The sequence below is a fragment of the Mustela nivalis genome, assembly GCF_964662115.1.
Source record: "Mustela nivalis genome assembly, chromosome: 11".
NCBI lineage: Eukaryota > Metazoa > Chordata > Mammalia > Carnivora > Mustelidae > Mustela > Mustela nivalis.
The window spans coordinates 59,972,033-59,995,393 of record NC_139030.1 but is presented as its reverse complement, the minus strand read 5'-3'; the positions used below and the strand labels follow the sequence as shown (position 1 = coordinate 59,995,393).

General features: G+C 42.7%; 1 protein-coding gene across 2 annotated transcripts in view; it reads right to left on the bottom strand.

Moving 5' to 3' along the window:
* ACVR1 (activin A receptor type 1) overlaps positions 1–23,361 on the bottom strand; it is a 76,108-nt gene that overhangs the window by 38,357 nt on the left and 14,390 nt on the right. For both annotated transcript variants that reach the window (XM_082691386.1, XM_082691387.1), the window contains exons 2-3: positions 19,136–19,209; positions 1,869–2,132 (exon numbers count right to left, since the gene is read on the bottom strand). In XM_082691386.1, the coding sequence (XP_082547512.1) occupies positions 1,869–2,132; positions 19,136–19,202 (331 nt within the window). In that variant the 5' untranslated portion in view covers positions 19,203–19,209. The remainder of the gene's footprint in view (positions 1–1,868; positions 2,133–19,135; positions 19,210–23,361) is intronic.

Genomic DNA, 23,361 nt, shown 5'->3' with positions numbered 1-23,361 from the left:
ATACTCCTATAAGAAAGTGCTGAGTTAAAAACAAATTACCCAATCTGTGGTCTCTCTCCTCAGTGTATCTTGGATGTCTACCACTGAATTCTCATTGATCTTTCCACATCACGATTTCTGCCTGGGAACCGATTCATTCATCTGTTCTTTTCCTCACTTATTCAATATTCACTTGCTCAAAACATTCATTCACTGATTCACTCGCTCGCCTAATCACTCATTCACCCCCTTGCTCGGCATTATCACGTTACCCATTCAAACAGCCGTGTATTCGCTCCAACACTCACATACCACTCGGGCAAATATACACAAAGACTTTCTACTTGCCTAGGGAGTTAAACAAAAAAATCTCTTGGTTGGATAGTGATGGTCCATAATTAAAAGGTCCCCAACCAATAACCATCTCTGAATGTCAGACCCCTTAAGACACGGTGTCACCAAAAGCCCCATTCTTCCCCACACAGGCCTTTTCCACGTCTCTGCTGCCTTCCGCAATCCACAATCCTTCCACAAGCCTGACAGCCTTTATACATTTCTTTTAACTTTCCGAATCCAAATTAATCAACGACTTGGCACATAATACCCCATGGTACATGTCATTTGTACGATAAAGTGTAAAACTAATTATATACAACATTAAATTATAAATATGGTGCCTCCCTAATTGAATTAGAAATTCCTTAAGTCAAGAAAATAAATTTCCTCTTACAACTCCAAGTCTTACAGAGTGTTCTACAGGTTAGGAACTTTCCGTACTGTAGGTACAACTCCTGCGTCAGTGCAGATAATTCTTCATGGCCATCCACTCCATTAATTACAATTTAATTCACAAAGGTTAAGAGAAAAGTTCATCCCATCAAGTACCCTTTTAGTTTTAGCCATTTAAACACTTAATCTCTCTTTTAAAAACCTTCTTGTATTATTCAACCCCATTTGCATATCAGAATTAACATTTTCTATATGCCTTCCGGTCATCACCATAACTGAAATACCGCACAGCATAACCTCCTACCGGTTTTTGGTTTTTTTTTTTTTTTTCTGTCTCTCCCCCTGCTAGCTGATCCTAGGAGCCTCTCCCATTCCACTTTTTTGGTTTGTTTCTTCTTTTCGGAGTGCAAAATTAAGTACTTTTAAATTTAAGCCAATTAAAAATGTACAATAGGTTAAGAGAATCAACTGGCTTGGATGAGTCTACAAAGACTAAGGAACATTATTATTTGCAGGGACTTCGAGATAGCAAATTGGGGCTCATTTTATGGGGTAACCGCTCCAGAGCGAGACTAAATTCCCCTGGATATGGAGTCCATATGAATACAACATAAAGACGATGCCACATAAACTACAAGGTTCATGTGAAATCTGACCCAGCTTCAAGACTCAGTGACGGTTCACTGGGAAATCAGATATGGGAGCAAAGGTTAGTGAGGCTTTGTCTCTTTCCTCATAAAGAAGAAAACCTATTCCAGTCAGCCACCAGAGTCTTATGTTCCATTTTCCTTCCTACACGCTTAACATAGAGATAAATATTTACCAAGCCGAACTGTTTCTGAAATTATGACATCATGGCTCCTGAACAGAGAAAGGAGCCGTTGGCCTGCACACGACGACCAAGAGAGATCTAGAGAACCAAACCATCCCCAAGATGGCCATTACCTTGCTCCCTTACCCAAAGATATCTATACTCCCTTTAGATTCCAAAAGGCCATACCTTTCCCTTCCTCACCTAGAGCTATCTTTCTTCTCACTCCTGGCCTCTAGTTTAAAGAGTAGGAGGAAAGCCTTGTGGCTACTTCCATCTTTAACCCACACAGAATCAGAACAACACCAACGGAAACCCTTGATCTAGAAATAGAAAAGTCCATGGGAACCTTTAGTGGGCAGCTGGGCCGTGATGTTCCTGTTACACCAGTCCCCTTGGCAGCACTCCACAGCTTGGCCGGGCGATGGCGGGGTCTTACAGGTCATCTTCCCCTGCTCGTAGACTTGGAAACAGCCTTTCTGGTAGACATGGAAGCCGTCATTTATGCTCAGTGAGGAAAAGCACTGCTGGCCTTCACAATGGTCCTCACTCCCGCAGGAGAGGCCTTCACACACACACATGTAAAGTTTGGGGTTCACCTTGGGCTTCTCATCTGCAAAGGAGCAAGAACAAGGAAAAGAAAATCACTACACAGGTTTTATTCCCATTAGGCGAACAAGACCGTTTCTCCAAGACCATTACAATACATTTACCAACAGAAAGTCGGGCCAAGCATCATCGTTGGCTGTTATGTCCACATTCTGTTATCTTTTACCTCTCACTTGACCAACCACCAAATAATAATCACCTCTCAATATGAGTACATTTATCTGAGCTGTGTACTCTTTTAGATCATACCAGGCCAAAGAATGGTTATCATGGACCTACAGGCTTCTGACAATGAACTTTCCCCACTGTGGCTTTCACGTTACCTTTGGCCTGATGGGCTCTCACATCCCAATTCTCTCGCATCAAAATGAAATGTTCTGGGGCACCTGGGTAGCTCAGTCAGTTAAGAGTCTGCTGCCTTGGACTCAGGTCATGACCCCAGGGTCCTGGGATTGAACTCCATATGGGGCTCCCTGCTCAGTCAGGAGCCTGCTTCTCCCTCTGCCTGTTGCTCCCCCTGCTTGTGCTCTCTCTGACAGATATATAAGTAAATAAATATCTTTTAAAAAGAAAAAAAATAATAATAAAATATTCTTCCAGAACATAATGCTTATCAACTTTATGTTTAAAAAAAAAAAAAAAGCCTCCTAAATATATGGCAATTGTTAATATCAGTTCCTGGTAACTCTGTACTAATCTATCAACCAGTAATAGAAGAAATGCTGGTGTTCCCGCCATTATCTGTAATTTACCAGTATAATCGAGAGTTTCCAAGGATGCAGCCTCTAATTACAAATATCTCTTACCAATATTTGCAGCCAGATGCCTAGACTAATTTTTCAATACTAGTAACACTGAAGTTTTCATGTTCATTACAATGGAAATTCATAGCTGCTTCCACATTTTGAACTGGCAGAAAAAAACTGGCACTGATTATTGAAGATAAGGGTGCAAGGAGTCAGAGGGCACAGAACAATGTTTTAACAGTAAGGAAAGGGGCAGGACCACAGGAGCAGTCCACACCTGGTGGGTCCAAGGTGTGGTGGAAAGAGGCAACAATGTATCATCCATGAGTGAAGCACATCTGATCAGACCCCCTAATTATCTTCTTCAGGAAACACTCATTTGCAGTCTAATTCTTCAGACCATTCTTTCTTTTCCCTTGCCTGGTCAGTTCAGACTTGCTGGTCCCAACAGTTTGCACTAGTCAGGAAGGAAAGTGCAGACAGGACGTAAACAGCCAAGTCCTGGAGGTTCTGAAGCAGCGTTCATATAAAGATATGCAGCTTGCAGAAGCTCGCTCCGAAGGCCTCTGGCACAGATTGACTGCCTTCTAATTCTTGAACCCCCTGCAGCAGGTCTGTGAGATAACTGCTTCTTTCTTAAAATAACAGGTCGGGTGGCTGTGCTTTCAAGAGGAGACCTTAAGGTAAGGTCTTTGAAAATGTCAAGTTCATTTACCCAGATTTGTGTGGGTGTGTGTAGAGACGTGGGTTATCTCAAAAAGAGAAAAGTGTTCTTAATCTTTCTTCTTCCCTCTTCAAAGAAGTGAAAAATAGTTCACTACCCACTGTAATGTGGGTGCCTCATCCCACAGAGTAAGTGCATACAGACACACAGACACAAGCCTTCTATTTATAATTGACTTGCTCGTTCTTTTGAAAACCACAAGGGGCTCATCCAAGAGCAAAGACATGCCTGAAAGCAGGAAATCCAAAATAGCCGCTGACAGTGTGTGTATGTCACCAGTCTCACCCCGAGAATCAAGAGCCTCCGACATTTTTAATGAGAAAAAATTTTAATGAGCCAAAAGATAGCCTTTATTTTCCCTGCCTAGAGAAATTCCAGTACCAATCTATTTCTATGAGGATGAAAAACATATATATATCTGTTGACATAATCCAGCAAAAAGTTTACACTTGCCAAAAGTGAGTTGAAAGATAATATTTCTAGGGAGTCTAGACATGCTTGCCACTCTTGAATGGCACAGAGCTGGGCTGAGGGTTGCCAACTATGCTGCCAACAGGTGATGATTCTTTGGAGGGAAATGGATAGGCAGGGTAAGGGGGGGAGTTAATGGTGTCATGCTGATTTGTTTGTGATCTACAGCAGGGGATTTTAAATACTTTATTTTAAAACCATGCAATAATGCATTCGTGAACGTTTGAAACACGAACACATATTTTAAAATCCTAAATATTCAAGCACTGAAGAGGTTGTGTCTGTTGACACTGGGATAGGACTGAGGACTCTGCATTAGGACAAAGGAGTGAAAGGGAAATAATGCAAGAGAGTAGCTGTTCACGGATTCATAATGGACTGAGGAGTATGGGTTACTGAATTCGCTACACCTGGGATCCAGGAGGAGCAACCACTAACAGGTAATGCTAGAAAACAGAGGCCTCACTCACCATCCATCCTATGGAAATGGATGGTCAGGTACAAAACAATTAATGACATCTTGTGGTTATAATAAAAAACATCAATTTTTTTTTAAAAAAATAGATAAAAATAACAATTCCTCTCACGAGCTCTCAGACTGAACTCTTGCTTTTAAAATCAGAGCCCTTGGGGTGCCCGGCTGGCTCAGTTGGTGGACCATGTGACTCTTGATCTCAGGGTAGTGAGTTCAGGCCCCAAGCCCACCCAAGCTGGGGGTAGCACCTACTTAAAAAACAAAATATAATATAACTAAAATTAGAACCTAAACTGAATTCTAGCTCCAAAGACCTAAGATGTGCACTGCCCTTCCAAGGTCCCTATCTTTTGAAAGGATGTGAGGATGGTCTGACAGATGTCTGGATTGTAACCTAAAGAATTTTGCCAGAATTGAGGAGCCTCAGGTAAATCTTCAGTAAATTCGACTCACTATACCCAACTATGCAGTGAACGCAGGCATTCACGGGTTATCAACTGTAATCAGATCTTATCCTGTAGGGATCATAAACTAAGTCAAAGGGATTCATTCATTTATTAAACACTCTCCTTGAATCTTTCTATCCCTCCTCTAGCTGTACACAAGTGGCCTGGGGTTAACTGCCTTTAAATAGGTCATTCTTCTTAGGGTGTCAAAAACTAGAGTTTTCATCGCCTCAACTCCACAATCCAGAAAGAGAAAAAAGGGGAAGAAAGATGGTCGTTAATGATACGTGATAATTAACTTAATCTCTGCTAGAAAGAACCATGACCTCAGTCTGGCGGTGAGCTAATGGGAAAAGTACAAAGCTTTCACCAGCTTCATTTCCAATTGTGCTTCTCACCAACATTTAATCTTCTTAATTTGTATATTTCCATATAACTAATTAGCAGAGCCCTTCCTGAATCTATTTTTTATATACCACCCAGGATAAATGAAGACCCTGAATTCGTAAGTCTATAAGAATGACCACATGTTCCGCCCACATGCCTGCACGCACACACACATTAGTTAAATGCTACTTTGGCAGTTTCATCCAACAGAGTGGATTAGTCGAAGAGATGCCAAAAAGATTCCTGAGCTAAGATAACTGATTCAACAAAGAAGGTTAAAAGCAAGGTAGTAGCATTTTCCTATCTTAATATCCACAATTCTAAGAACACAGCAGGCCCCACAATGCCCATGAGTCACTGTTTCAGTCTCATCAAAATTTAGGAATAACCGTAACATGTGTGGGCCTGTGATATTTCATTTGGAGTGGTTTGGGGCGGGGGGTGGCACCTAGGATGCGAGAGTGATCACAAAATCCCTTGTAGGGCCACAGGTAATAGTCTGTGGGCCTCTAATCTCTCAGAAAGTGATAGGAGTACAGTACACACCGAGGCACAGCAAGGCATGGACAGTCACCTTCTGTGACTGGTTTTCAACAGGACAGACAGGAAGCGCCACATCTAATATGAAGTATTTTACACTTGCCTGTGCAAATAACTAGGAAGTGCCCTGGCAGAAGGCAGCCAGTCTACTCCACCTAATTGACATTCATTTAAATAATTCAGTAATTTAAATGTCAAGCCAGAGGTATTCCCTGTCTGCGAAGTTCCCCCACATTGTTTGTTCTAAAAGGCTCCTCCCAGCATTACTCAGTGTTATGGCTGGCACTGTGTGCCCTTTGTATCACCAGAACCAGGCCCCTCTGAACATACGTGCAGCCCAGCCCTGACTGGGGGCTGCAGCCGATCATGGGAGGGTTGGGGGCCAGCTCCACAACTAGGGGCCCAAGCTCAGAATCCCAAATCTTTTCAAAGGTCTTTCTTGCTCTGGGGCGCCTGGGTGACTCAGTGGGTTAGGGCCTCTGCCTTTGGCTCGGGTCATGGTCCCAGGGTCCTGGGATCGAGCCCCACATCGGGCTCTCCACTCAGCAGGGGCCTGCTTCCACCTCCCTCTCTGCCTGCCCCTCTGCCTACTTGTGATCTCTGTCTGTCAAATAAACAAATAAATCTTTAAAAAAAAAAAAAATCTTTCTTGCTCTGGGAGATACTCAGTTCATCCTCTGGACACAGCTACTCTTGTAGCCTAACCATAGACTATCATAGGAAGAGCAAAGAGCACTGTGGACTTTTTAAGACTGTCCACAGTTTGGCATAATCTTGTACCTCAGAGTAAAAAGTATTCACATTTACATTTTATTTATTTATTTTTTTTTAAGATTTTATTTATTTTTTTGACAGAGACAGCACACAAGCAGGGGGAGTGGGAAAAGCTGACTCCCTGCTCAGCAGGGAGCCTGATGTGGGGCTCAATCCCAGGATCCCAGGATCAAGACCTGAGCCAAAGGCAGACAGACACTTAACTAACTGAGCCACCCAGGCGCCCTCCACGTTTATGTTTTAAGTGGGACTTGACAAATCGAAGCACAACACTACGGGCTTATCCTCAGCGTTCTCAGTCATGCACTCCCTAATACTTAAAGCATTTAAACTGATTATCATTCTAAATGATGCACAAAACCTCATTTTTCCCACTAAAGTCTGACATAAAAGACAAATAAGAAAAGACTGCAAGTAGACCAGCTTGCAGCTATGACCCCAGAGGTCAGCAAAAGAAACAGACTGAATTTCTTAGAGACTCACCTTAAAGTAGCACAAATAACAATGTGGTGATTAGACCACTCTTATAAAAGTCACGCAGCTCAGAATTTTATAGGCTAAAAAAAGGAACCCCAAACATCCTGGATTCCTTCCAACAGCATAAATGATTCATTCATTTGAAATGACAGCTTATATTAAGCTTATAGTTACGGGAGTCCTTCCACGGCCTCCTAATCCAAGAGTGCAGCTTGGCACTTCTCCAGAATCGGAAAGCATTTGAGATCTCTGGCATTAAACAAAGGCTCAGTGACGGATTTGGCAATGCCAGGTATCAGTGCCAGAAGCCTGCTCCTAAGACAGAAACACAAAGGTCAGTCTGGAATGCCTCGTGAAGGGCATCTGATGGTCTGGCAAGAAGGTGAGCTATATGCTCGGGAATACAGTGCATCATGACCCTAAGTGCTCGCATTATAAAAAACCCCCACTTAGGGAACCCAAATCACTTTTTTTTTTTTCCTGCTCATAGAAACCAATACTTGGCCAAGTTGTAAAGCCAAGAAGAAAACATATTCCAGGAGTTAAGAAAGATCAAACAGGATCACGTACAAATTAGAATAACAACAAAAAATGATTTCAGGATTCCCAAGATTTTGAACTGACAATGCCTATAAATGCGTCCTTGCTCCAGCATTCTGGAACTGAGCAAAGGGCATCCCCATTCAGATGTAGTCCTCTCTGCCTGCCATGGTTGTTGAAATAGAGACGGGGTGGTTCGTGGGGCCATAAGTCCTGGTGGAGCTTATCACCACCTCTTTAGGCTCCTCTCCATTTCTGGAAGGCCTCTCTTGCTCTAGAACTTCAGGTCCTTTAGATATGGAATTCCCCCCGCAGGTAAGACTTCACTCCCTTCCTGACGACACCCCATTTTCCTAGTTAGCATCTGCCTTCCCTCTGGGGAAACCCTTGTGCATACCCTTGGATTTAGAGTAGGAACCACCTGCATACACTCCCATGCACGTGTCTGTTTGGCGACAAAAGGTGCAAGTCTTTCCTCTAGACTAGAAACCCCGTGAGGGTAGGAACTGAGCCTACTCTGTTCACTGTTTTATACCCCCACCTGCCTCAATAATTGAAAGGAGTACACGCCTGATGAGTATTTGCTTCACAATGAATTTTCTCCTCACAGACAGGATTTAGAGGGGGGAAGAGACATGATGCTGGTTTTCAGAGCAGACTGAGCCTATAAAGTCTTTAAATGTCAGCAGAGATCTTGAGGCAAGGCTTAGTCACTGAGCCAGCATGTCTGTGCAAACCACTTCTCAGAGGAGCTCGCCGGCACATCACATCTGTTCACCTACTCCGGCTTACAAGTGTAGAAAATGAATACTTGTGGTGAGGTCCGGTAGGTGTTCTGTTTGTCTGTCTGTCCGTTCAGAGAAGGAGGTAAAACACAAGTGTCCCTAAAACAAGGAATTATTTAGTACATTAATAGAACAGCAGGGCTCTTAATGATGATCCTTCCCTGGATGGCTGATGGGAGGACTTTGGGCTACTATGACGCGAAGGTGACCAGAACGATCGACGCATCATAAGCGCCCCGACTCCAGCCACGTGAAGGGCGTCATGCAGGACTTGCCTGCTCGGCAGTGAGGAGATGCCCCCTGGTATTTGCTGCCATTTTTCTTCTCTCGGTGAAAGTAACGGTGTTTTCAGCAGGGAGTGGGGAAGAGTGAATTACATCATTTTCCCCTTCTTGCTCTGCTGAAGGTGATAAGGATTCCCAAGTCATCCTGCATTTGAACCGCTGAAGCCGAGAGTTGGGGGGGGAAAAAAAGTGCCATCTGTTTATTTTGTGTCTGGGCTGACTCCTTGTCTCTGAAATAATCCCTATAAAATAAGCCTTATTGCAGCAGCCACACTTTCGATTTCAAAGCCAAAAACTTGGTCTGTGTTTAAGTGACTAACAAGTTAAAGAACATCGTGGGGTACTGACCTAAGACAATATTGGTCTGTCTTTTCCGTGCTTTTTATGATTCCCAGAATGTAGCAAAGACACAGCTTTCCGGCATGCACCAGGTTGATGAAACAACAGGGGAAAATATGACCTTTTGCATCGTGTCTTCAAACTTCTTGACTCTCCGCTTCAGAGAAATAAATGATTACAAGGCCTAATGGAAACTACGTACTAAGGAATTCCTTTAATTACCAGAAAATATCCCCACCATATATAGTGACAATGCCCCGGTCTGAAGGAAGCTCTACGTAACAGAAAGAGTAAGACAGAGGACCACAGCTTGAGGGTGAAGAGAAAAGGACCTGGTGAATGATAACAAACATTTCAGGGAAGCCATTCCTGGTTTAGGTTTGAAGAGAACCTGCGATGGTGTCCCGCCCATCCGGTGTTGAGGCTAGAAGCTCTGTTCACAGTGTGGGAAGAGGTGTGCCTAACTCATGTGGGTTGTCTCTCAATGCTCCAGAGGCTAACAAGGCAGTGCATGGCTTGCTCCAGTGAGGGTTTCCTAGCCAGGCTCTGTATGGAAAATTCTGGTGTTAGGAAACTCCAACCAGGGGTTCTACATGGGCTAGAACAGTGGAGAAAAAACTACAGGGTGGTTTCAGAGCAAGGCTCCCCCCTCTATCTGCCCTTCTGTACCCTACCAGCAATGGGGCCTTCAAGGTTGCCCATCTTGGCTCTATTTACCAGCAGCAAAACACCACCACACCCCATAGCCTTTCTGAAAGCTTTCCAACCATAGAGATAAATCCTTCAGAAGACAGGCAGGGTTACAATTTGTTGGACAACAGTCTTAGAATGTCAGCCTCTAGGCATTTGGCATTTTTTAGCCAAAGGTTAAAAAAAAAAAAATTTTTTTTTTAATGTCCAGAATTAGTTAAATTCCTGCTTTCTAGCTCCCTACTCTACCCCACTCCAGAAAAAAAGCACAGAGGGAACAAGGTGCTTTCTAGACTATTTGCTCCCAGCCTGGAAGAAGCCCACGAGATTAAGGTATCTAAGAGTAAAAAACTAGGGCAACGATCAAGCCTCAAATACTGCTACTTCCCTATCCCCTAATTTCCCAGTTCATGTCCTAAGGCCCTACCAGGCCCAGAACACCAGGCAAGGTTAATTGTGAGAAGAATCCCATGCCTTCGATCCCATGAATACATGCCTTGAGCATCTGTATTCCAGCCTTTAACTGGACCTTTGCTCTGTAAATCTTCTTTCCCCTATCAGTCTAATTAATACAGTCCACAAGAATTCACTAATTCCCAAATTCAACACTTAAGAAGATTGGCTTATTAGTCATAGACTTAAGGGTTCTACAGTCACCATGACACAGTTGAGTCTGGGTCATTTTGAGCTTATTCTCTTTTAACCTCTGAGCCCACAGAAAGGCTCCGGGTGCCTACACTCAAGGTAGAAACCAAAAGCATTTTTGGAGAGTGCTGTGAACCAGAACTGGCTTTTCAAACACTCGTTCCCTCTCCCACCCCACCCCAGTCTCTGTGGCACAGCACACCCTTCCCAGCTTCCACAATCATCTCGGACCTTGGCAGAGGAAAGGCAGCTAAATCTGAGATGTGTCACGAGGCCACTGGCTGGGGAACGAGAATATCTAAACACCAACGAAGGCAAAAGCAACAGTCCAGAGTTTCCACAGACTCCCACTGGCTCCCGGAGCTGCAGAGCCCTGATAGCCTAAAGATAACCCAAGTATCTACGAAGGGTCACTTTTAAATAGTAGCTTTAATACCACCAGTCATTTCAGGAAGCATTTCGTTCCAGAGCCCGCTTCCATCCACATTGGCATGCTAACTGTGCCCAACAATGGCAAGTCGCTGAGGAGATGAAAACCCAGAAGGCAGTGGAAAGAGCCCCAAAGGGGAACAGACAGTCCTCTCACCTGCTGGGATTCTATTCTATGCCCACATCTGGACTGCTGAGAAAGAAGAAGCTGGCAATGAGACCCCCCATTGAAGTGATCTACTGACAATCATGGGGGATTCAAGAACAGGTTAAAAAAAAAAAAAAATCAAACAAAATAGTTTAAACCAATGCCTCCCTGTCCTAAACTGAGGCAGTAGAAACCATGCATGGCTACCTTCTGGGAGTTTTTCAGGGAAGCTGCTACTTCCAAGAGAAAACGTATACCCTCAGTCTACTGGACCACCGTCTGGCCGAGCAGAAAGAACTGCATGGAGTCTTCAGCACATACTGTTGTGTACGCAGCCACTGTGACCACCTGCTAACTCCACAAGTGCCAAAGGGACCTGCTCCGAAGAGGCTGCTGCCTTTTGATTGTCTATTTAAGCCAGGCCCAAAGGCTCCCAAGATCTTCCCAAGAACCAATAAAATCCAGCAGCCCCTCACCTATGCACCAAGCTGAGTCCCCACTGTCCTCGATGGCAGTCGGCCAGGGCCTGGTGTACAAGGGACAGGTGCTCAGTGGGCTATTTTCAGTGGCTATCAGCTCCATCGGGAGCCGCACATGCTCAGTAGGCAGGCAAGTCTGGGTTGCATTTCAAACTCCAGGCAGCCAAGAGACCTACACCTTTCACGGCTGCCAGGGCCACCAGCTGCCCCGTGCTCCTCCCAAGACGGGAGCAATGACAACAGTATAACCTGGCCAGCCGGCATGCCAGCGAGCAGGCTGTACCTCGCATGTCACTGCCCGGGTTATTCTGAGCCGGGTTATTGACACTCCATGGCAACACAGGAACAAAGGGCCGGCGAGAGGGATTTAAATGTCCTGCAAAAGTGGCTAGAAAAGTCAGCCGCTCAGGCTTCGGTTTTCATAATAAAAGTAGTGGGGGCATTATTATTAGCTTATTGTGTGTCGCTCCTGCAACTGTTATTTGCAAATAATAATAACAAAGTTCTCCTCTTTGAACTAAGGTTCTGTTTTTGTTTTGCTCGCCACCATGACGTTGTTATAGTTGGGATACCTCCCAAAATACAGCATGCGGGCCTGCCCCCGACAGCATCACCGCAGGACTGGTTTTCCTCAACCATTTACCTCTCACGCCACCATACCCTGTGCGCACCCCGCCCCCCATAACCTTTCAACAGCTCTCACTGTCCTCCGGATAGGAGACTACCCGCTCATGACCCCAGGCCCTGCCAGGCCATCAGGATCTGTGCTCCCAAGCCGGATCCCTTCTCAGGACTGCCCTGGCCATTTTGGACTGGCCGTCCATTCCTCCCCCTCGCAGTTCTCGGGGTGAGGCCCCTCCCTGCGCAAGAAGTCCTTCTCTGTCCTCCCTTTACTGCTCCAGGGTCTGTGGAGCCCGCCAAAGTTTGGCTCCCAGGACTGCTGCCTCCAACCCCAGCCCTGTGAGATACAGAGGCCCTTCCTGTAGCTATCCCCGGTGCTGGGCTGTAACCTTTGCCTTCCGCAACTAGACTGTGACTCCTTGCCAGCAGCAACCACTTCTGCTTACGTTGACATCATCTATGCCTACTGGCGTACTCACACTGACTTATCAAAGATTGTACGATTGTGCTATAACTGATTCTCTTTTCCCAAACTCAGAATAAATTCTTTGAAAGACATGCTCTTAAGATCTCCCCAGCCCAGACCAGCTCCTCTTATAGTATCTTTTTTTATTATAATAACCATTATTGTAGCCAACATGATTTATTCATTCATTTGTCAAATATTCATTGAGCACCAACTACATGCCAGGTGCTGTTTGTGGTACACACTGGGGATAAAATGAACACCGCCAAGTCCAGGCAGGCCTCCTCCACTCCGGGCCTCACTTTGCAATTTTCCCCACAAACTCACAACCATCCTATTGCTGTCTCCTTGGTGCAGCTGCAGGAACGGCCCCTGACAGATGAGGTAACACATGCGCAAGGACACATGGGAAAGAGGACGAAGACAGCTCATGGCAGTGTTTGCCTTTGTCTCTCTCCTGAGAAAAGCCCGATTCCAATGCATGGCCCAGAGGTTCCATTCAGAAGACACTCTTCAACTAGCAACATCATTTACCTACCCAAACTCTCCCCAACACTCTGCAAAACGGACACTGTGAAGCCTACAAAGTAGGACATGGTGTTAAAGAGAAGTCATGACCATGTGACTCCACCTGGCAACGGGCAGGATGATACATACAGCACAGAAGTCTGACTCCCCATCCGACTGTGGGTATCTTTGCGCCCCCCCCTCCCCACGCTCCATTATTCTTTACAACTTTCCTGAATGGATCCATCCAAACTGGCTTGGTGTGGGTACCGGCATTGAGAAGAGGAAATAAATGCAGCAAAATAAACAAAACAAAACAAAAAAAGAGGCCACTCCCATTCCAAATCACCATTCAGTTACAGGCAGGGGTGGGGATTTTGTCTGTTTTGTTCTATTTCAGGTGATTTTCACTACCTCCTTCCCAAGAGAGATTTCCTTCTTCCTCCTATGCCTTCTCTCCTTCCCACATCCTCCAGTGTCATATTCTCAGAACGTGCCGGCTCTGCTCTAACTCATAACAAGGAATTAGATGCCACACTTCCCCGTGGATCTAGGAAAACACCCGGTCTGCAGAGCTCAGATTCAGCTGATTAGGAGCAGGCAGCAGCTGTCCCAGTGTTGGGACCGAGGCTGAAGAGACACAAATGTAAACTTCCCTCTTCCTGTCAAACCACTGGCTGGGGGGAGTGAGGATGGTCAGGCTTCGTGGAAATATAAAAGGCCCCAGACCCGCTCTGCTGCAGAACACACACAGCACTTGTCAGAACTTTCACCTGAGAGCAGCAGGGATTTCCAGGCAGTAAGCTCTTGGAAGCAGACTGGAGTCACCTTTCTTAAACCTTGGGTCAAGACCTGTTCCTAGATAGGGAAATCGATTAAGTGGTTCAAGAGAAGGTCTCATTCTTTCTTTTCAAATAAAATAGAGCCAAAGAGAATGGAAAAAAAGAAAAAAAGAGAAAGAAGAAATGAAAGTACATTAAACAGAGTAAGAGTAACTGCTGGTTTTTTTTTCATGAATTTTTTTGTTTTAGATGCGTGTGGGTCCTAACCTAAAATGTTTCTAAATGTAGATGCTTGGGTCCAACTGTAAAATGTTTCTTACTGTGAGTCACAGTGAAGTTTGAAAGTCACTCCGCCCTGGGTCTTACAGGATCTTGGAATTGACATGAGTTCTGAGTAATTATGACTATCCTGTATAATCATTATCTGTGGAAGCTTGCCTGAGGTCATGCTGGGCTGCAGAAGGAAGTTCCGAGGCTGGTTAATAATGTTTGGGGAGTTACAAAGTAATTCTTTATTGTGTCTTGTTTTCCTCCGTCTTTATTTCTTTCCAAGAGCAAAAGTCACATGTACAGCACACCTACAAATCGGCTTCACTAGCTTTTCCACAAAGAGGTGATGGCATTCATCTTCTCATTCTTGAGACCTGTCTGCATAAAAGAGAAGCCTAGAAGCCACAGCACTACCCTCTCACTGTTGACCACAAGGAAATCATTTAACAAGCTTGGGTCTTAGATTTGTTTTCACATCTATTCAATATTTGACTTAGACTGAATTTTTAGACTCCTCCGCACCCTACTGCTATTACCCTCCACTCATAATTGCCCTGAATGTGAATGTTTTTAAATGTCCACTGGAAAAAAAAATTGGATGTGGCTTTAGTTTAACTGCCCACAGCCGAAACATACATTTCCCAAGAAGTAAAAAGCTCAAAGGAAGCTTTGTCATAGTTCACCTTACATCCACTAATACATCATCATTCTGTTAGATGAGAAAATCCGACAACAAAGAAGCAGTATCTTAATAGTGTGTAGCTCAATCAGATATTTACAGTTTAGGTCCTAGGAATGAGTGGCAAATAGCTCACTGTATCCCCTAATGTCTCTCTTTTGATGATGTATCTGTGAAAAAGATTTTATTCTCAACAAACATAATAAATTATAGTAATGAGAAATGAGAGCAACAAATTTAATAGAAACATTTCTCGTACATTCATTCTCCCCTTCAAGAACTTCCTGAATCTTCAATAATGAGAAATTCAAAGAAAGGCCTATTCTATTCTTCTCCCACAGTGGCAAAGAGGGGCACCTTTGTGGACCCTAACAAAAAGTCTATTGACATTATCCCCTTCCTTCCCTCATTGGGTCATTGGGCTGGAAAGTCTGAGTGGTGATGGCTTCGGAAACAGTAAAATCAAGTCAGCCCACAAAATAATTTAGAACTCAGCAATCTTCTCTAGGACAGGCCAAAATCTCTTGCAACAAAACTCTGCAAAAGTCCAGCCCTTGTTGCTATAATAAAATCTAACTATGGCTCGCAAATTTGATAAAATGTGGGTCATCTTAGCTTAGAAATATTTCTGAAGCAATATTCCATTTTAAGTATTTGTGTCATGGACGTCACCTGCAAATGCTCTCGGGGACAAAAGGAAAGCCAAACATGGAGGTTCTGCAACAAAAATGGACTTATCCCCAGTAGCATAAGAGCAGTATTAGAGCATGATTAGTTTTATTAATGGGAAAGGAAAGGAAGGATATACGGATAATTAGGACTCAAGTGCTCTTCTCAGTAAGAGCAAATAAAACTCTTCCTGCAGCTAGAGTTGTATATATAATGAACATGAAAAATGAATATTGGAATGAGAGATGAGAAAGAAAAAACACAAACCCAGGTGAAGGAGCCTGATCATTTGCTCTTACTAGCTCTCATCGCAGCTCTCAAACAGACTGGACTGAGCTGGATTCTAGCATGCACCAGATATAATGTGAATGTGATGTAGCTAATTTAAGGGACAAAACAACAACAACAAAAAAAGCCCAAATCTGAAGAAGATGGATAATGACTGAAACTCTTGAACACCATTCCTCAAAGTACATCCTACCTTTTGTTGGCTGTGTAACTTTAAGCAAGAGGTTTCAACAATGCAAAGGCACATCCCCCCAAAACCTATCTCATGAGGGTAATCATGAGGATTATGAGAAATAATACATATAAAGCAGGTCAACATTTGGCACATATTAGCCACTCAATAAATATTACCTAAAATCATCAAAGAGGTACTTATACTAAGCAATATTTTCTTTTTTACCTTGGAGGATTTAGGATTTCATACAACTTGAGAAATGTTCTAAACCACACTCATACTGACCAAACCCTATCAAAATCAATGTTTGGGACCTAGTATATGAAGTGCTAACACTATTTCTAATTAATATTTAAGACGACACTTGGGAATAATTTGGGAGACAAAGGGGAAGAATTTCTGCTTGGGTTTTTCCCCCCGCCTCAATGAAAGAGTAGGTTACCCAACAAAATCTCTGTAGTTTTCTTATTATGCCCCAGTAATGCCATCTAGCTTCACTGAAGCACAATCAATAAGGTGTTCGCAAACATCAAACATGGGTCTATTTCTTTTTAAACTTGGTCTAAAGGTCTGCACTGGACAATGTATGGGGCTAGTGTCAAGATTTTAGTTAACTTCCCTATTATTTACCTCTTTTGGTTAACTATTTTGTACTGAACATTTGCTTTATGACTAATGTTGAATATATTAGAGTGAATTACAATCAGGGGTTCTCAGTGTGTTTTTTCAATTCCTAGTAAATATACAAAAACAAAGAGTCCTTTCATAGAATATGCTATTGACAGTGAACAAGGAGTTGAGTCATGGAGGGAAGACGGGACTGGGGCAACTGTTATTATGATTAGAGCACTCTAGGCTGTAGCACTCACTGGATATTGCCGGCTGAAGAGAAAAAAAGCTATTGCAACTAAAGGATGATATGTCCTTTTCCTTCCTTGTAAACATCCTTGTGGTGGTGGTATATTAAATAGCTAAACTTTAGTGGCCATCCATTTCCACTTCAGCCAGACGGACTTGTTTCATTATGTATCTTTACTGTGACATGAGAGGGTCATTTGCTGGATTCTTTGGGCAGCTGAAGAGCTAAAAGCAGGAAAAAACAACCAATGATCCAGTTGCTGATACTGATTCATAAATGCCCTCTTCCCCTTCTCTCTTCTCCATTCTTTTTTAACGTCTCCATCTCTAGTCACACATTGCCACCTCAATTTGCCTTCCACTCTCTTTCTTTTCAATCATGCCCATAACCACAGTTCCATCCATGATGTCAAATGAAACCAAAAGGAACTGCCTAACACCATGGAGAACTGATACTATACCTAGGGAAGGGAATGGAATTTGGAGGGACTTTATTCTACCACATTCTGTAGTTTTTTTTTCCTAGTTATCATAGTGTTTAGCAATTATACAGTGGAGGAAAATCCCTAGAAACTTGCCTGTTATGTCTTCAGACACTGTCAAATACTCCTTGGGGAGGAACATAACCCCTAGGTAAGAGCTAGTAATCCATTAAATTTTTCCAACTCAATTCTTATTAATTCCTATAACTTAGGACTCAACCTCTCCTCTGGTTTAAACACCTCTAATTCTTTTAAACTTACCGCACAGAATCCTTACTTTATATCTTCCTGGCACTAAAAGACTGAAGCATTACTGAAATGTTTTTAACATACTGTTTAGAGCAGAATCTATAGACTGTAGATACCCAAGTTGGTCACAAGAGCACTGTCCAATAGAAACTTAATGTAAAGCCCATTATGTAATATTACGTCATATAATATTATTAGAGAGCATAGAAGAAAACCCAGATGACCTTGGGTACAGCAGTAAGCAACTTTTCAGATGTACAATCTGTGAGAGAAATAATTAATAAGCTGGACTTCATTAAAATTAAAAACTTCTGTTCTTTGAAGAACAATGGAAGCAAGTCACAGAATGATAGAACGTATGTGCAAGTCACAGAATGACTTGCAAAGGCAAGTCACAGAATGATAGAAAGTAAGTGCAAAAGACTCATGTGACAAAGGACTGTTATTCAAAGTATACAAAGAACTCTTAAAACTCAAAAATAAGCAAACACAACGACCTGATTAAAAAAATGGGCCAAAGATCTTCACAGACACCTCACCAAAGAAGACACACAGCTGGCAAATAAGCCTATGGAAAGATGTCCCCCCATCAGATGTCATCAGGAGAATGCAAAATAAAACGATAAGGAAACACCTATCAGGGGGGCCAACACCCAGAACACCGACAACAGCACACACTGGTGAGGACGTAGAGCAACAGGAGTTCTCTTTCACTGTTGGCGGGAATGCAAATGGTACAGCCGCTTTGGAAGACAACTGAGAGGCTTCTTTCAAAACTAAACATATTCCACCATAAAATCCAGTAATCACAAGTCTTCGTGTTTACCCAAAGGAGCTGAAAACTTACATCCACACACAACCTGCGCATGGATGTTTATAGCAATTTTATTCCTAACTCCCAAAACCTGGAAGCATCCAGTATGTCCCGTCAGTAGGTCAATGCATAAATTGTGGTCCATCCAGACAATGAAGTATCATTCAGTGCTAAAAGAAATGAGCCATTAACCCACGAAAAGACACGGAGAAACCTTAAGTGCCTATTAAAGCCAATCCAAAAAGAATCCATACTGCATAATTCCAACTACATGTCTTTTTAGGAAACACAAAACTATGGAGGCAATAGAAAGATCAGTGGTTGCTAGAGGTAAGGAAGATGGAGGGAAGGGAGGAACAGGTGGAGTACAGGACAAGCGGTACTCTGTATGATACTCTAAGGGTAGATACATGTCATTATACATCTGTCAAAACCAACAGAATGCATAAGATAAAGAGTGAACCCTTAAGCAAACTATGGACTTGGGTGATAATGATGTGTCAGTGTAGGTCCAACAATCTTAACAAATGCATCGCTTCCATGGGGATGTTGGTAATCAGGAAGTCTCTGTATGTGTGGGGGCAAGGGGCATGAGAACTCTCTATACCTTCCACTCAATTTTGGCGTGAACTGGAAACACTACTTTAAAAAACATAGGGGGAGAACGGAAGAGTATTAAGTATGATAGGATTAAGAACAAGCTAGTTTACAGAAAGCCAAATGATACCCAGAAACTTACCCTCTTCCAAACAGCTGTGAGCCACTTACCTTCCATACTCGGGGAAGGGAAAGCAATCATCATTAGCACAGGAAGGATCATCACTCCATCCACCATTGTACAACTGTGGAGGAAAAATAAGAGATAAAAGTAAAACAAAAAATTTAACTGTAGGATGACAAATTAAATTAAGCATACTATCTTCAAACTGCCATTCAAGGCCTTTCTTACAAATCCCCCTCACATATGTCGCCTTATTTCTTGCTAAATTTAAACATATACCCTTTACGTAGATCTAAGCAAATCATCTTAAGGAGTTCATCAGATTTACCTCCTACTGGTGGCCACTCTAAGGTAACTACCCTCTTACAGAGAACTCAGGAGGGACAGGAAAAATTCTCAGCTATAAGGCTAACCATTCTCAAAGAATTTTAAGTTCGAATTTTATCTTAGCCTATGAAATGCAAAAATGGCACTAAATTTAAAAACTCTGAGAAGCATGAATAAACTGTTATAACATGATGTTAAAGATTAAGTGACTGCATAACTCAAGTCAAATTACTGTGTTTGAACCTTACTCCTCCATTAAAAGAATCAGAAGTGGAGGAACCACCACACAGCCCAAAAGGGGACCAACAATAACAACAACCACCAAAACCAAAACCAAAACACCTACAACTTATCCCTCATCTATCGCAAAGCAATGCATTCTTACACAAACCCCAACTTTAATAAAGAATACATACAACCAAGACAGGAAGAAATCTTCTAAGTTTATAATATATCAAACTATACAAATGAGAGAAAGTGAGGTACCTGATATAAATTTCAGGTTGATATTTCTGTGAAACTACATTAACAAAAGCTCAATTTTTCTAAGTCAAATGATTACAACAAAGAACTTATCCATTTAAATAATTCCTATAAAAATTTTAGGAAGGGGCACCTGGGAGCTCAGTGGGTTAAGACTCTGCCTTCGGCTCAGGTCATGGTCTCAGGGTCCTGGGATCGAGCCCCACGTCGGGCTCTCTGCTCAACGGGAAGCTTGCTTCCCCCCCTCTCTCTGCCTGTCTCTCTGCCTACTTGTGGTCTCTCTCTCTCTCTGTCAAATAAATAAATTTAAAAATCTTAAAAAAAAATTTAGGAATATGATGAGTTTGGTTACACTAATTCTTTAGTACAAGAAATAATACACATTAAAATCACATTGTGATTTTCTGGATGGTAAAAAAGAAAACTGGTAAAGTTCTTTAATGCACAGGGGAGTGTGCTATCTTACACCTGTAGCTCAAAGTAAAGACCAAAAGCCAGTTGCTATTTAATTTGCTGGGAGTGCAAATCTGTTTTGAGAGCACTGGGAGGGGCAGAGGGAAAGGGAGAAAGAAAGGATCTGAAGCAGAAGCTGCACCCAGCGCCCGCGGGGAGCACAACAAAGGGCTTGATATCATGACCCTGAGATCACGACCTGAGCTGAAATCGTGTCAGAAACTTAACGGACTGAGCCACCCCAGCTCCCCTGGAGTGGACACCTTCTGATTGATCGTAAAATCAAATTTTTTGGTTGGTGGTCAGACTGTTCATTCTCCACACCCCCGTCTTATCTTACCACCCTCATTTCAATTTAGCCACAATTAAATTTCGGTCTATCCCTTTTCTCACAGCAACATGAAGAAGAGAGGTAAAGGACAGTTTTGTGTATCTTCCTTTTATATTTTTTAAAGTCTATGGAACTCAAGTGACCCCTTTTACAGCTGTTATTATAGGACTATGTCCATGTTCATACAGATCTTTCTGCAGCAAGCCCCTGATTGGTGGCGTGCCAGGACATCAGAGCCAGACACTGACTCCTCATCACCATCTTGTCTCCATGACTTTGAACATAAGCACACTGCTGGTTCCCTCTGCCTCACATGCCCTAAGCCTCTTCTTCCACCCTTCTCCCACCCACTCCCCTCCTCCTGTCATTCATGACCTCCCTGAAGAGGCAAACACTTGGTGAAACAACTCCCCATCAGCGGTGATTTCAAGCCTGCAGCACTGGTCTGCTGCCACTTGACATCAATTACTTGTCAATTACTTGTCTTGAGCACTAGCCCACCTACCTCGAAAAGAGGTACAGGCACCCTAGCGTCATGCAAGAAAATTCACTGACTTACAGGATGAAAACACAAAACTTTCTCTACTTGTGATGGGAGTCACACCCTGATAAACCCATCATAAGTTGAAAATATCATACGGTGAAAATGCATTTAATACACCTAACCTACCAAACACCATAGCCCAGCCTTGCCTACCTTAAATGTGCTCAGAACATTTACATTGGCCTACAGCTGGGCAAAATCATTTAACCCAAAGACTATTTCATCATAAAGTGTTGAAGATCTCATGTTAATTGAATATTGTACTAAGAGTGAAACACAAAATGGCTATCTGGGGACAGCATGGTAGTCAGTGCATCAGCTGTTCACCCTCGTGACCATGGCTGACTGGGAGCTGCAGCTCGCTGCCACTGCCCACAGTGTCATAAGAGAGGACCATACCACATGTTGCTAACCCAGGAAAGGATCCAAAGATCCAAAGATCCAAATCTGAAGTACAGTTTTTATTGAACATTTATCACTTTCACAACATGGTAAAGTCAAAAAATCATTAAGTCGAACCACTATGTCAGTGACTGTATGTACCGAAATTTGCATCTTACAAAAACTGTTTTAATATAGTAGATAGATAAGTAACTTGAGCCTTCATTTGGTGTGTCTCAGTTCCAATGACAGTCTAGTTCAATAATTCTTCCAGAAAGAGTAGAAGTTACTAAAAAGGTAGGCATGGCTTGTTTAGAGTATAGCCATGTACCATAATTTTGAGGGTCGATTTAAGAATGTTATGAAAACAAGCCCTTCCCAAATTGCAAGTGTTCTAAAACCATTAAAGAAATTACAGATCGAATATATTATTAATGAAAGCACCAGAAGGAATAAGAAAATGGTGAGGCTGGTATCTCTATTCCTAGTGGTTCTTTGTCAATCACCTTATTGGGGGCGGGGAGGTGGGGTGGCAGGGAAAGCAGTTAACATTCACTTCCATCTGATAGAATGCAAGGTCCCCAAACTCAAAATTAAAAAATACTTGAGGGGCACCTGACTGGCTGGTTGGCTCAAGAGCCAACTCGTGATTACAACCCAGGTCATGATCTCGTGGGTTGTGGGATCAAGCCCGTTGCAACAGGCTCTAAGCTTGGCACAGAGTCTGCTAGAGAGTCTCTCTCTCCCTTTGCCTCTGTCCCTCCCCCGATCTCTCTCTCTCTCTCTCAAATATATAAATAAATCTTAAAAATAAAAATACTGGGGCAACTGGGTGGCTCCATCAGTAAGTGTCTGCCTTCTGCTCAGGTCATGATCTCAAGGTGCTAGGATCAAGCCCCACAGCAGGCTCCTTGCTCAGCAGAGAGTCAGCTTCTCTCTCTCCCTTTACCCCTTCCCTGCTCATGCTCTCTTATTCCCTCTCTCAAATAAATAAATAAAACCTTAAAAAAAATGGAATTTAAAATAATAAAGATACATAAACACTGTGGTCCTTACTATCCTGGACCATATCATAATTAATAATTAATTACTCATACTTATTGTGCTTTTGAACATATGTCTCCTCAGTAGACTATAGATTCCATGCTAGCCAATTCTATAGTCTATTCGATTAATCACTACCCAGTAGATGCACATTTAATATTGTTAAGTTCAGATTTCCCTGAATTAATCAGCTCAATTTAAGTTTAAATTCTAAATAAATTAGCAATTACTCCCATGCCCCAACACACAAAATATACACATCTGCAAAGAAACTGTAGCATTAAAATATTTATCATCTCTGTAACTTTAATCTCTACAATTCAAATCAGGTACTAATAAAAGTCAGCAGTTAAGAAGCTTCAAGCTTTAAAATGAAGAATCCTTTCACTATTGGGGGGGGGGGGGACCTAAAAGTGAAAAGACAATCACCACTGACATTTTTTCCTGTCACAAAGCCAATAAAAGCCCAGGCCCCAAAAGACATTTTCACAGATTATCATGCAAGCAGAATTAAAACATTGATTTAGGCTCCTAAGTGGAAAACAGGAAAAGAAAGAAAAAAAAAAAAAAGGAGTTGGAAATTCAGTCCCCCCAACTAGTCTGTTTATAGGATGACTCAAATCTGCCAAAAAAAATCTTTGGAAAATATGTCAGCATCACTATTGGTTGCCATTTTGTTCAGTTGGCAGAGTCTCTGCTGACCAGTTAAT